General features: G+C 41.8%; 1 protein-coding gene across 3 annotated transcripts in view; it reads left to right on the top strand.

Moving 5' to 3' along the window:
* The window catches only part of TMEM135 (transmembrane protein 135), a 698,244-nt gene that overhangs the window by 130,075 nt on the left and 552,333 nt on the right, over positions 1–15,836 (top strand). For 2 of the 3 annotated variants that reach the window (XM_029602282.1, XM_029602283.1), the window contains exon 3: positions 445–537. The exons of the other annotated variant lie outside the window; for it this stretch is intronic. In XM_029602282.1, coding sequence (XP_029458142.1) covers positions 445–537 — 93 coding nt within the window. The remainder of the gene's footprint in view (positions 1–444; positions 538–15,836) is intronic. 3 annotated transcript variants of the gene reach the window in all.

Consider the following 15,836-nt stretch of genomic DNA (forward strand, 5'->3'; position numbering starts at 1 on the left):
GCACTGCCGGAATGGGGTCTGCTGGTTACTGCTGAGGTTCCAGTGAGATGGGCTCATCTAGCCATTGCTGTATCACTGCCACGCTGGTTAACTGATTTCCTCATTTCATTGACGTTTCTTGCTTCCAGGGTGGGAAGCACAGGGATCCACTCCTGATATGTGTCTCTTGCAAGATGTGGAAGATTTTGCATTCACACCCTTGTGGTTCGTTCTAGACACTGTGATTAACACTGACATTGCTAATGGAGTTGTGGCATTACTCATGTTCTCCTTAATCCTTTCTATCCCAGTGATTTTGTTTTTGTATTATGTATACCTGTGTCTGTCATCACAACGTGCTCCAGCTATTATTATCTTAGAAGAAAAGGAGAATGAAAATATGCATTATTCTTATCTGCAGCTTGTCTCCGATTTCAGCGTGTTAAATGTGAAATTGTATTTCAGGAAGATACTTGGAAAATTCTACTTTTGGTCGGCTGGTTTTGGTGCTGCATTGCCGGCTTCCTATGTGAGCATCTTGATCGAAAGGAAAAGCAGGTGAATGTTACATTGAACAATTTTATGTAATATGTGAATTATGCACTTACTTGTTTATGCTGCTACCATATTTTTGTTTTCAGTAAGCATTCCAAAAATTGTGCTATTCTGTCAACTAAAATATATGTTCAGGGCTCAGTATATGTGGATGTAGGTATATATTTTTAAATTCTTCTTACTCCATTCTTTGTTTGTAGCAGATAGCCATACATATTGCTAACATAATAGGAAATGGAGGATAGTAGATTGAAAATAGTAAATGCCAGCAACTGTATATAAAATGCGATAGATGACCACTACAGTATAATGTGATAGGGAAAAGCAGAAACTCAAGGAGAGACAGAAGTGACACAAGACCTGAAATCCGGCTTAGAGATTCAGGAATGGTTATACTCATGGAGGAATGGAGCAGAGACTTGGGAGTTACCCATGTTGACTGGTTTCAATGTTGACTGGATATTCCTAAAGTCTCAATGCCATTGCAATAGAGGTGTATTATTCAGAATTCTGAAAAGATTGTATTTTTCCACACATTTCTCTGTTTGCTTCTGAACTGGCTATTTAAAGGGCTGTGGTCGGTCAGCCAGCCAACACTGGACAGGCGTTAAAGAGCCACCAGCATTATGAAGGGGATTTGTGTGACAGTGAAACTTATGCCATATCAGTGTTTGGTATTAACTGAGATGTTGCTTCAGATTTAAAATTAAATATTTGGTCAAGCCCTGACGCAGTGACAGTGAAACTTATGCCATATCAGCGTTTGGTAATAACTGAGATGTTGCTTCAGATTTAAAATTAAGTATTTGGTGTTCATCAAGACCTTATCGGTCCAGACTTCAGTGCCTGGAAGCTTCAGCAAGTTAACCAGAGTATCCATAGTTTTTTTTCATGCTGCAATAAGATAAGGAAAAAAAAGTTGTATTATTCACTAAAGAGCACCATCATTAAAGAAGCACTTACAAAATAAACAAATGTAGATTTTTGACCAATGATAGAGGATAAAGATCCACCTTAAGATTTTGACTGTGGTGGTACAAGTTTTGAGGTCTTTTCCTCCAATCATTAGCATGATAAAAGCGCAATAATAAAAAAAAAGTCATGTAGTACACAGTGGCCTGGACTTCTCTTTGGCCTGGATATTTGGCACCTTCAAAATTTGGCACTCTAGGCCATTGTTTATCTCTGAATCTGGGCCTATGTCTTGCCTTTGCTGCCTTATCAGTAGCAGTATACCGGTATATCAAGGAGGAACCAATCCCTTTACTGCAATATATACCTGCTTTGTTTTTTTTAATACACTGAAGCTTTAGTCTCTACTCCACCCCTTCTGGTGTAGGATGTGTTGCCTGCTCAAAACTTACTATGCAGAATAAACTAGCATAGAAGGGTAAGGGTAAGAAAAAGGAATGAGCTTCTACTTTATGCAACAGAGTCACATGCGATCTTCTACAGTCCATAGCCTGAAACAACAATGCAAGGCAAGCACATTACAAACTTCATGTCATCATACTCTGTCATCCAAATGGCCTAAAGATTTGGTTACATATTTTGATATTTTTCTGGAAATCTTTTGTATAATTTATATCTCTTGTCTGTACAGTTACTTTTTGTATATTGTGTCCAGAATTGCTGTGTATTTCAGAAATATATGGTAAGCTGTAAATTGATTTCTTGTATGAAGGAGAGGTGTGAGTGATATACAGCAGGAGTGGTAAGAGTGTGAAAAATTAAATTTGTGAACGAAAGGAAAAAGGTTTTAATTTAGATGAGTGATGGTAGAAATGTTGTAGAGAGTAAGATATGCATGAGTGTTGACCAAGCACGTTACGTTAAAAGGCAAGTACAGCCATTCCTAATGAGAAGAGCATTGCTGGCTCTTTAAAATCATCTTTTGCATATGAAATTTTAGTCCAAGTTTAAAAATAGGAGAAGGTTGTAACAATGATTTTGGTGTTATCTGTTTATATGAAAGAAGAAGGTTCACACGATTTTTCTTTCCTGTTTTTCAAAAAATGGACAAAAGTTTTTAATATACCAGGTTTGCTTCTACATAAAGTAATGGTAGCTGTATACCTCCAGCAGTGATCCAGCCTGAGCTTACTGCTGCGTTTGTCTGATTGTACCTGGAATTGAGTAAGAGGTGCAAACAGTTATGTGGAAAATGTTATCACCCTGGTTAAATTGTATGTTTCAGTGAATCTCTAACAGGCCGATACAGAAAAACATGCGGAGAGCTGGCGAGCGCTCGCTCTCCCGGCGCGCGCACAGGCTACTCTCCTGGGCACGCGATTCAGGAGGGTGGCCTATGCAAATTAAGGCCCGCGGTAAAAGGAGGCGCTAGGAACACTAGCGCGTCCCTAGCGCCTCCTTTTTGACAGGAGCGGCGGCTGTCAGCAGGTTTGACAGCCGACGCTCAATTTTGCTGGCATCGGTTCTCAAACTCACTGACGCCTTTTGGGCAGGCGTTAATTTCTGAAAGTAAAATGTGCGGCTTGGCTGCACATTTTACTTTCTGTATCACGTGGGAATAACTAATAGGGCCATCAACATACATTTGCATGTTGCGGGCGCTATTAGTTTCGGGGGGATTGGACGCGCGTCGAAAACGCACGTCCAAACCTGGGCTAACAGTGCGCACTGTACTCTATCGGCCTGTAAGTGAACAGAAGCTGTACAAAGTTAAGGGCGGCATCTTTATGCAAATTTTAATGCATAATTACTAGTTATCAGCAGTTCTTTGCAGATTCAAAATAAGAAAACAGTGAATATGGCATGTGCAAATTTACTACTCTTCCACTCGCAGAAATAACAGCTTCCAAATGTTTCCTGTAGCCATTTAAGGGTCTTTCTAGTCTTGCTTTTGGAATATTTTCCCACTCTGCCTTGCAGAGCTCTTCTTGCTCAGAAATATTCTTAGGTTTCCTTGCATGCTTCGAATGTTAGAGATCTCCCCAAGGATCTGCAATAATATTCAAGTCAGGACTGTGAAGGCCATACCAAAACCTTCATTTCTGTAAATACTTTTTATTTATTTATTTATTTATTTTATTTATATTCTGTTTTTCTGCACTTCAAAGCAGATTGCATTCAGGTATGGTAGGTATTTACCTATCCCCACAGGGCTTACAGTCTAAGGGCCAGATTCATTAAGGCTTTTCTCTCCTGTTGTGTCTATGAGGACCGGAAGGCTCATCTGCATACTGCTCCCAGCATCCTCTGGGAGAGGAGTCCAGAGGTCACCGCAAGCGATCCAGGGATTGACTTTCACAGCCCCAGCTTCCAGAGGCCCCGCACCCTTTGCAGTAGAGGAGGACCAGAAGGCTCATCTGCATACTGCTCCCAGCATCCACCGGGAGAGGAGTCCAGAGGTCACCGCAAGCGATCCAGGGATTGACTTCCACAGCCCCAGCTTCCAGAGGCCCCACACCCTTTGAAGTAGAGGAGGACCGGAAGGGCGCGTCTAACGGCGCGCAAATCTCAAACCCTTCCATTAACTGAGTGAAGATTAATTTAACGGTGGTTAAAGAGGATTGGTAACTATAGCTTTCAAAAATTTTTGGGCTTATAAAAGTTTGGTGAAAGGTGAAATTAAGGGATATATTCTTCAGAGTTTGTGTGTGAGGTAAAAAGCAAGCCCCAGAGATAGTTAATTCAAGTGTCTGTTTTTCCCACCCACTCAACCCTTGATTTTTAGGCATGAGACACTTTCTCATTAAAAGTCAATCAGGGTCTTATCTAAATCATACCATTGTTTCAGCCCTTATTGAAAGTTTAATCATCTCCTTGTAGGACACTAGCTGATTAATTAGTAAATTCACCGTAAATTTAAAGTACTCTCATTCCAACTCCCTTACTATCCTAAACTTAACTAGTAACTCAATAAAACTAAGATGAAGGCAGCAGTCAAGCAGCAAGAGGGGGGGCTTTCCAGTCTTTTGCATTGAGTGTCACATGTATGATTTTTTACCCACCGGTGAGAAATTGTATGTGTGCACTCTGTGCAAAGAGCTCCTGGCTCTCAGGGAACGAGTCAGATCTCTGGAGGATAGAGTAGCAGACTTGGAGGAGCTGAGGCAGACAGAGAGGTACATTGATGAGACCTTCAGGAAATAGTAGCCAAGTCCCAAATCCAGTCTGGCAGCCCCAGTTGGAGAACTTCACCCTGGTGTAGCAGGAAGTGATCCTGTAGCAAGGACCTGCTCTCCAGGTGATGTATTGTCCTCTCACACTGAGGACAAGTCTCCCAGGGCTACTGCCCAGGAGGGAAGGGTTAGGCCGGCCATCATAGTTGGTGATTTGATTATTAGAAATGTAGATAGCAGGGTGGCTGGTGGACATGAGGACTGCCTGGTAACTTGCCTGCTTGGTGCGAAGGTGGCAGACCTCACGCATCACCTAGATAGGAATATAGACAGTGCTGGGGAGGAGCCGGCTGCTGTGGTACATGTGGGCACCAACGACATAGGAAAATGTGGGAGAGAGGTTCTGGAAGCCAAATTTAGGATTTTAGATAGGAAGCTGAAATCCAGAACCTCCAGGGTGGCATTCTCTGAAATGCTTCCTGTTCCACATGCAGGTCTCCAGAGGCAGGCAGAGCTCCAGAGGTCAATGCGTGGAAGAGACGATGGTGCAGGGAAGAGGGATTCATCTTTGTAAGGAACTGGGGAAACCTTTGGAGAAAGGGGAGACTTTTCCGAAAGGATGGGCTCTACCTTAACCAGAGTGGAACCAAGCTCCTGGCACTAACTTTCAAAAAGGGGGAAAGCCGGCAGTTACTCAGCAGTGCATGGTTCGGAGAAATGTATCCTTGAAGGATACTAAAGAAACAGGAGAGTTAGGGCATCCCAACAGAGAGATTCCATTAAAAGCAAACATAGTCCATGTGCCTATATGTAAAAAATCACCAAAGCTAATGATTTCCGAATTATCCCTAACAACTGAAAAGCAGGTTAATACAAACAAAAAACACACTTTGAAATGTCTGTATGCCAATTCCAGAAGTCCAAGAAGTAAGATGGGAGAGTTAGAGTGTATAGCAGCAAATGATGAGATTGATATAATTGGCATCACAGAGACTTGGTGGAAGGAGGATACCCAATGGGGCAGTGCTATATCAGGGTACAAATTATATCGCAATGATAGGGGGGATCAACTTGGTGGGGGTGTGGCACTTTATGTCCGGGAGGGTATAGAGTCCAACAGGATAAAGATCATACAAGAGACTAAATGTTCAGTAGAATCTATATGGGTAGAAATCCCATGTGTGTTGGGTAAGAGTATAGTGATAGGAGTATACTACCGTCCACCTGGGCAAAATGGTCAGACAGATGATGAAATGCTAAGAGAAATCAGGGAAGCTAATCAATTTGGCAGTGCAAAAATAATGGGAGATTTCAATTACCCCAATATTGACTGGGTAAATGTAACATCAGGACTTGCTAGAGACATAAAGTTCCTGGGTGTAATAAATGACTGCTTCATGGAGCAATTGGTTCAGGAACAAAAAAGAGAGGGAGCTATTTTAGATTTAATTCTTAGTGGAATGCAGGATTTGGTGAGAGAGGTAATGGTGGTGGGGCCACTTGGAAATAGTGATCATAACATGATCAAATTTAAACTAATAACTGGAAGGGGGACAATAAGTAAATCTGCAGCTCTAACACTAAATTTTCAAAAGGGAAACTTTGATAAAATGAGGAAAATAGAAAAATACTGAAAGGTGCAGCTGCAAAGGTTAAAGGTGTTCAACAGGCATGGACATTGTTTAAAAATACAATCTTAGAGGCACATATGTATTCCACACATTAAGAAAGGTGGAAGGAAGGCAAAACGATTACAGTCATGGTTAAAAGGTGAGGTGAAAGAGGCTATTTTAGCCAAAAAAAACATCCTTCAAAAATTGGAAGAAGGATCCATCTGAAGAAAATAAGATAAAACATAAGCATGGTCAAGTTAAATGTAAATCACACCCTGCGGCTCTCAAACACCGTGTGTATTCCAGGCACCAAATTGTAAACAATATCTCAAAATGTCGGTAACCCTGGTTTCTCCTTTAAATACTTTATACCAGCTATTATCCCATACAACGACCATATAATTTTGTAGGACCACTACTCATAGGGTCATGGTATTTTACCAGACTCTTTTCATAGTTCAGGTCCGATTTACTTTATATATGTTTTTCTATAATTTTTTGTAATTTTTTATAATTTTCTTTCCATCACCCTGATGAGAGCTCCAAAGGTTACATTTCAAATTACAGTCCACTAAATGTCACTTTGTTAATCCCAATGCAAAGTAATTCAGCAGCGATACTCATCTGCACAGCCCAACACGATCACGTGTCGGACCCCCACTCTTAAGGTCCTGTTTCAGGGGAAACTATTTCCATTCTTGTTCCGTGACACTCCCAGGGCAATCATCAAACAACCAATAAATTAATCTCCAATAGCTGTTTCCATCAAATAATGTAGATGCGGTCCCAACTTGGACTCGCCGTTCATTGATAAGACAGGCGAAGAGAGAATTTGAAATGAAGTTGGCCATAGAGGCAAAAACTCATAAGAAAAACTTTTTAAAATATATCCGAAGCAAGAAATCTGCGAGGGAGTCGGTTGGACCATTAGATGACTGAGGGGTTAAAGGGGCTCTTAGGGAAGATAAGGCCATTGCAGAAAGACTGAATGAATTCTTTGCTTCTGTGTTTACTAATGTGGATATTGGGGAGATACCAGTTCTGGAGATGGTTTTCAGGGGTGATGAGTGAATGAAATCACTGTGAACCTGGAAGATGTAGTAGGCCAGATTGACAAACTAAAGAGTAGCAAATCAGCTGGACCGGATGGTATGCATCCTAGGATACTGAAGGAACTGAAAAATGAAATTTCTGATCTATTAGTTAAAATTTGTAACCTATCATTAAAATCATCCTTTGTACTTGAAGACTGGAGGGTGGCCAGTGTAACCCCAATATTTAAAAAAGGCTCCAGGGGTGAACTGGGTAACTATAGACCAGTGAGCCTGACTTCAGTGCCGGGAAAAATAGTGGAAACTATTCTCAAGATCAAAATTGTAGAGCATATAGAAAGATATGGTTTAATGGAACACAGTTAACATGGATGTACCCAAGGGAAGTCTTGTCTAACAAATCTGCTTCATTTTTTTGAAGGGGTTAATAAACATGTGGATAAAGGTGAACCGGTAGATGTAGTGTATTTGGATTTTCAGAAGGTGTTTGACAAAGTCCCTCATGAGAGGCGTCTAATAAAACTAAAAAGTCATGGGATAGGAGGCGATTTCCTTTTGTGGATTACAAACTGGTTAAAAGATAGGAAACAGAGAGTAGGATTAAATGGTCAATTTTCTCAGTGGAAAATTGTAAACCGTGGAGTGCCTCAGGGATCTGTACTTGGACCGGTGCTTTTCAAAATATATATATATATATATATATATATGATCTGGAAAGGAATACGACAAGTGAGGTTATCAAATTTGCGGATGATACAAAATTATTCAGAGTAGTTAAATCACAAGCGAATTGTGATACATTACAGGAGGACCTTGCAAGACTGGAAGATTGGGCATCCAAATGGCAGATGAAATTTAATGTGGACAAGTGCAAGGTGTTGCATAAAGGGAAAAATAACCCTTGCTGTAGTTACACAATGTTAGGTTCCATATTAGGAGCTACCACCCAGGAAAAAGATCTAGGCATCATAGTGGATAATACTTTAAAATTGTCGGCTCAGTGTGCTGCAGCAGTCAAAAAAGCAAACAATGTTAGGAATTATTAGGAAGGGAATGGTTAATAAATTGGAAAATGTCTTAATGCCTCTATATCGCTCCATGGTGAGACCGCACCTTGAATACTGTGTACAATTCTAGTCACCGCATCTCAAAAAAGATATAGTTGCGATGGAGAAGGTACAGAGAAGGGCAACCAAAATGATAAAGGGGATGGAACAGCTCCCCTATGATGAAAGGCTGAAGAGGTTAGGGCTGTTCAGCTTGGAGACGAGACGGCTGAGGGGGGATATGATAGAGTCTTTAAGATCATGAGAGGTCTTGAACGAGTAGATGTGAATCAGTTATTTACACTTATTTTTATTTTTATTTATTTGCTTTTATATACCGACATTCATTGGCATATATCACATCGGTTCACATTATAACAGCGTAATAGTATGACTGGGGGTCGTACTATTTATACATTGTGGCATTAATTTATACATTGTAACATTTATACATTAAAACTTTCGGATAATAGACGGACATGGGGGCATTCCATGAAGTTAGGAAGTAGCACATTTAAGACTAATAGGAGAAAATTCTTTTTCACTCAACGCACAATAAAGCTCTGGAATTTGTTGCCAGAGAATGTGGTTAGTGCAGTTAGTGTTGCTGGGTTCAAAAAAGGTTTGGATAAGTTCTTGGAGGAGAAGTCCATTAACGGCTATTAATCAAGTTTACTTAGGGAATAGCCACTTCATTAACTGCATCAGTAGCATGGGATCTTCATAGTGTCTGGGTAATTGCCAGGTTCTTGTGGCCTGGTTTGGCCTCTGTTGGAAACAGGATGCTGGGCTTGATGGACCCTTGGTCTGACCCAGCATGGCAATTTCTTATGTTCTTACTGAATCAGGTTCCAAGTTTGTACCTGAGGCAACAGAGGGTAAAGTGATTTTCCCAAGGTCACAAAGAGTGGCAGTGGGATTTGAACCCTGATTTCCTTGGTTTGTAGCCCTCTGCTCTAGCCAGTAGGCTACGCCTCCACTCCATTCTGAGATATGCTTCAGATCATTGCTTTGCTGAAATATCCAACCTCTTTTCAGCTTAAATTTCTTCACTGATTGTAGTACATTAGCTTCTAGGATATGTTGATATTTACTTTAATCCATTCGTCCTTCCTCCTACACAATATTTCCTATGCCACTGGCTGCCACACAACCCCAAAGTGTAATGGGTCCACCTCCAAGCTTGACAGTTGTCAAGGTGTTTTCTTCAAATGCTTCACCTTTTTTTCTCCAATTGTATCTAGTGTGGTTGTAGCCGACAGTTCAACTTTCATTGAATCAGTTCAAAGCACTTTATTCCAAAAAGATTTGGGGTTATCAAGTTTTTGTTTTACATATTTTATATGAAGATTTTTGTGATGAGGTTATAGAAAAGGTTTCTTTCAGATCATTGCTGTGTAAGCAAATGTACTGTGGATGGCTTCTCCAGTGGTAACTAAACTTTGCAGCAGTCATTTTAGGTGATCTGTGGGTTCTGTTTTGCAGATCTGATCAGTTTTCAGGCAGTTCTAGAAGAGATTTTTCTTGATCTTCCAGATCATACCCTAACCTCAGCAGTTTCATGTAACGTCCCTGTCTTAACAATGTTTGTCATCTGAAATTGCTAGTTGGAAGCATTCAGAGAGCTTTTTAAGCTCTTCCCTGCTTTCTGAGTATGAATTGCCTTCATTTTCAAATGCTCAGACAACTGCTTAGAAGAGCCCATGGTTGTTGAAAGTAGATAGAACAAGAGTCAGAGTATTTGTTTGACTATGGAATTATCTTCACTTAACAAATTAAAGACCTATGGAGTCAATCAACGCTTTGGGTCTTAATACATTTATTTTTAAAAATAGTGGTAATGAATCATTTGGAGTGGTGTCTAAACTTTTGTGTATGCCATATTCACTTTTTTTTATTATTTTCAGTCTGTTAAGATCAGCAAATAGTAATTTTGCATTAAATATTACAGAAAGATGCTATGTTTAGTTTTTCAAACTAAGTATTTTAATTTTCTACTGAGTATCTCACAAATATCTCCTTTAAAAACCACTGCTATTTTACAAACCCCAAATTTTTCTTACTGTTTCAGCCCTAGAGGCTAAAAGATTTGGTATGAATAGAGTCCATTGTTCATTTGTTAGTAAATTAACATATTTCAGATAGTCACTAGGCCAGAAATAAAATGGATAATTCTAAATGCTAACAGCAAGCACAGTGTTTTTGTGTGGGTGCTCAGTCAGGGTACTTCTCTTGCCTTATTCACATGATTAAGGTATCTTTTAACATAGAAATATAACAAATGACAGTTGGGGCAGATTGACCTATCATGGCTTCAGGCATACTCCAGTGGGCCGGTCAGGCCAGTCACCTGACTTGTGTTGATGGCAGTGGCCCAATGCCTGAGAAACTCTAGTGATCAACACTAGGTCCTGCAGCAGCTTTTCTTGCAGATTTATGGGCTTTGGCTTCTCTTCTGTCCCCCGCTCTCCCTCGCGGCTACAATCGTGTCTGCATTTTTTCTTTTCCCCACGGCATCACGGATAGCTGTAGGACTGCTCTCCCCCCCCCTCCCCTCATCATCGCAGTGGCGGGAAACACTCCCATGGCCTTCCCTCACACCAGCCCTGTCTGTCTCCTTCTCTGCTGCGGGAGGCAACAACAGACCTCTCACTGCTACCTCAACACAGCTGAAAGCTCCTCACTGATTTCTGCTGACAGTTCCCCTAATGTTGGGACTGTGGCAAAAATAACTCTCTCCTACCCAGCCTGCATCAGGCTTTTCTGCCCACTTTGTCCCACACCAGCTGGTAGCCCTGCCTTGATCCCTCCTGACCAACAATGTAAGTAAAAAAAAACGTTTTATACATTTAGAGGCACCATAATAGGAGAGAGAGTGTGAGTGTGTGTATGTGTCAGCAGGTGCAAGGGAGTGTGTGTGTTAGGATGTCAGCAGGTTGAAGAGAGAGAGAGCGTGTGCGTGTGTGTGTGTGTGTGTATGTTGGTGCAAGGGAGTATGTGGATGTGTCAGCAGATGCAAGGGAGCATGTGTGTGTGTGGATATGTCAGCAGGTGCAAGGGAGTATGTAGGATGTCAGGTGCAAGGGAGCGTATGTGCAGATGTGTCAGCGGGTGCAAGGGAGCGTGTATGTGGGTGTGAGGGAATGTGTGTGTGTCTATAGGTGCAAGGGAGCATGTGTGCAGATGTGTCAACAGGTGCAAGGGAGCGTGTATGTGGGTGCAAGGGAGCGTGTGTGTGTGTGTGCGCGCACCAGCATATATGTTTGAGGGAGGAGAATGTTTGGGCACTCCCTCACCCCCACTAATCCAGAAGAATCTCAGGGTGACAGGAAAGTATAGAAAGTGAGAAATTTTAAAATTTGTATTGGTTTTATTTATTGTGTATTATCTGATGTGTCTGCTGTTTTAAAATGTTATTGGTTTTGGGGAAAGTTTAAAAAATTATATGAGTTTAATTATTGTATGTTCAGCTGTTTTGAAATTTTTTTTTTATTAGCATGGCTTTACTATTGCTGATTTATATATTTTGATTTCATTGTTTGAATTTTTATGAGAAATGGTAATGTTTCTCTTTTTCTATTGTTGCACTGCATACCAGTTTGTTGTGGTTTCCAGTTCAGTTTTTGTGTGCACATTTCTTTTTATGATCTTATTCTGTATTTGGTGAGGGTCTATCTGTGTTCTGCATGTGTGACTGAGGTGAGGTATTCTGCTAGCATTCAGTTTTTTTTGTAGAGATCTATAGCAGCTTAGTTTGTTCTGTTTTCCAAATGGGAGGTGTATTGGTGTTTAGGGCCTGGTGTAATATTTATAGCTTTGCCTTTTCATAGGTACATTTCTTACTGTTTGAATGCTGGCTGTTAGGGCTGTTTTGGAATTGGATGTTTAATTTATTTTAATTTCAATTCAGTTTACCTAAGGCTTTCTGAGAGCCGTGCCCGCACCTAATGTTAGGAAGTAGCACATTTACGACTAATTGGAGAAATTTCTTTTTCACTCAACGCACAATAAAGCTCTGGAATTTGTTGCCAGAGGATGTGGTTAGTGCAGTTAGTGTAGCTGGGTTCAAAAAAGGTTTGAATAAGTTCTTGGAGGAGAAGTCCATTAACGGCTATTAATCAAGTTTACTTAGGGAATAGCCACTGCTATTAATTGCATCAGTGGCATGGGATCTTCTCAGTGTTTGGGTAATTGCCAGGTTCTTGTGGCCTGGTTTGACCCCTGTTGGGAAACAGGATGCTGGGCTTGATGGACCCTTGGTCTGACCCAGCATGGCAATTTCTGTGTTCTTATAATAAGCTTAATGCAATATGGGATCCAATTGTCTTTTTGCAGGGTTTTCTGGTTGGTACCACAGAGGTACATGTAAATATAATGTACATGCTATAAGTGATATTTTTACCTAAGACTGTACCTTCAATATCCTTTTTAATGTGAAAACTGTTATAAATGCATATTTTTAAATTGTGTATGGGGAGGGAAGGGCTGTGAGGTATAAGGCTGTAAGGTTCACCTATGGCACCTGTACACTGTCGTTCCTTGTGACCTTGGGCAAGTCACTTTACCCTCCATTGCCTCAGGTACAAACTTTCGGGCCGATACAGTAAAAACGCGGGAGAGCGGGCGAGCGCCCGCTTTCCCAACACGCGCACAGGCCACTCTCCTATGCACGCGATACAGTATTTTAATTTATTTTAATTACGGCCGGCAGTAAAAAGAGACGCTAGGGACACTAGCGCGTCCCTAGTGCCTCTTTTTTGACAGGAGCGGCGGCTGTCAGTGGGTTTGACAGCCGAGGCTCAATTTTGCTGGCGTCGGTACTTGAGCCCGCTGACAGCCACAGGTTTGGAAACCGGACGCCGGCAAAATTGAGCATCCGATTTTCGAGCCGCGGACCTATTTCAAATTTTTTTTCTATTTTTTTTTACTTTTTTTAACTTTCGGGACCTCCGACTTAATATCGCCATGATATTAAGTCGGAGGGTGCACAGAAAAGCTTTCCCGGTGCCCAGAGAAATTAGCACCTACCTTTGGGTAGGTGCTAATTTCTGAAAGTAAAATGTGCGGCTTGGCTGCACATTTTACTTTCTGTATCGTGCGGGAATACCTAATAGGGCCATCAACCTGCATGAATAAGGGATAAAGCTAGCGCGTCCAAAACGCGCGTCCAATCGCGGGTTAACAGTGCGCTCCGCCGGAGCACACTGTACTGTATTGGCCCGTTAGATTGTAAGCCCTCTGGGGATAGGGAAATACCTACAGTACCTGAATGTAATCCACTTTGAAGCGCTGAACAAAAAATGCAAAAAGTGGAATATAAATCTAAATCTAAATAAATAGTCTTGCTCCAGCCCTGGCTGCATTGGCTCCATATAGGAATGTAAGATTTTGGAGCTGTGCTGCTTTGGGTTCTGTGGTTCTCCACAGTCTCGGCCAGGGATTAATTTTTCATTTTCTTTTTAAGCCCTGGCAGAACAGCTGGATCATGTCTGCTTTCTCCGTTACTTCCCCTTGAGTAGATAGGCAGTGCAGAGCATGGGGAACCATAAAAGCAGGAGAGACTGTAACGCACAGTTAATGGGAATGCACTGGAATGGAAGAAGGGGCACAGAGAAGTGGAGGCAAGTCACAGTTACAGAAAAGGATAGGGTGAGCCAAGAGGAAGTGCCTATGCAGTGTTGGGGAGGCTTCTGACTGCTGGGATAAAAGTGTCAGCTGGCTATGGAACCAGTGAGTTTCCTGGAGTGGGGGTACCAAGAAGGGGTGGAGGTGGTAATAGGAAAGGGCTGGCAATAAGCAAAAATGTTTTACATAATGATGCAACAGTAGAGGAGCAGGGGCACTCACTGTGTGAACATATGAGCATCAACACAACCATGGAGTGCGTGTGTCAGAGAGCGTGTATGTCCGGGTTTCTTTTTCTTGACACAGACAACCACGTACACAATTTCTCTATGACATACCCATACACCGAGTGAGTGTGTGTGTGGATGTTTTTGTGTCAGAGAGAGACACTGCTACACACCCTCTTTCAGACACAGACAAAGTGTCTGTATGTAGGTGTTGAGTGTGTATAGGGGTTTGTGAGACTATGCGTGCGTCTGAAACTGGCTGGCAATGTGGTTGTTACATTACTTGGCAACTAGTTCAAGAGCTGATTGGTTGTCAAGAGACTTTAATACCTGACCAGGAATCCAAAATCTCTCTCTCTCTCCATATTATAGAGAAATAGAGAGAGATATGAGAGATGTAACCAAACTTGGGTTGGAGAGCAACCGATTGCATGGATAGAAGGTGAGTGCAGTTTTTCCCTGGTCTAGGGTGTGCTCTGCTACTTAGCTATTTAGGGAAAATGTGAAGTTTATATTGCAGATTTTTTGGTTGAATTCTGTCAGGCTTTAAATCATATTATCTCAGAAGGGTCAGTTTGTCATGCTTTCAGGAACTGTTGAAACATATGCTGCAAGGAGAGCACACAAGAAGTGCCTCCACTGGGATCTGATGGCTAATAGATGCAATGCCAAGGCAGCAAACTTTTTCTGCAGAGAATGGAATGGGGATACAGGGGAATCAATGCGTTAGCGCAAGAGTGGTCTACTGAGGTGCTTTTCTATGTTTTTCCTCCTTGGCCCATGATAGGGAGAACCCTGTACAGAATAGCGAAACCACCAGGGACGGGTAATCTTGGTAGCGTCAGACTGGCTGAAACGGCCATGGAACATGGACCTAAGGAAGCTAAGAGTAGAGGATCTAATCAGGTTTTGCCCAGTACTAAGCCTCGTGTGGCAAGGGCCAATCAAGATGAAAGATTTGGCACAATTCTCTCTTATGGCATGGCCATTGAGAGGGACAGGTTCGAGAAAAGAGGATGTTCTACAAGGATATACTGCAAAGAAAAGGTCAGTGTCATTGGTCTACGCAATGACATGGAGAATGTTTGAGCACTGGTGCTCCCAAAGAAACCTTTGCTTAGGGAAGGCTGACACCACAGCAATACTACAATTCCTGCAAGATGGCCTGGATAGGTCTGTAAGTTCCCTGAGAGTACAGTTTGTGGCTATCACATACTACAGAGGGCAGAACAGGGGCTTCTGCATTGCTTCAATCCCAGAAGTTGTCCGGTTCTTTTAGTGAGCAAACCATATATGACCTCTGCACAAACAGTCCCTGAGTGAGATGTGAATTTGGTACGGAGGACACTAATCAAAACCCCTTACGATCCAAGTAAGGGATCTGTCCTGGAAAACTGCCTTCCTGGTAGCAATATGCTCGGCAAGAAGAGTATCAAAAATCCAAGCCCTGTCATGCTGGGAGCTATATCTCTCCTTTTCAAGGGAAAAGGTGATAATTAGACCAGTCCCATCCTTCTGCCCCAAGGTGGTGTCTGAATTCCACCTTAGCCTGCCAGGGTTCAAAAAGGTAGAATGTGCACAGAAGGAGGAAGGACTTGCATTTTCTGGATATCAGAAGGATCCTTTTGAAGTATCTAAGGTCTAAAAACAAGTT

This window comes from Rhinatrema bivittatum, chromosome 5, assembly GCF_901001135.1.
Source record: "Rhinatrema bivittatum chromosome 5, aRhiBiv1.1, whole genome shotgun sequence".
Classification (NCBI taxonomy): Eukaryota; Metazoa; Chordata; class Amphibia; order Gymnophiona; family Rhinatrematidae; genus Rhinatrema; species Rhinatrema bivittatum.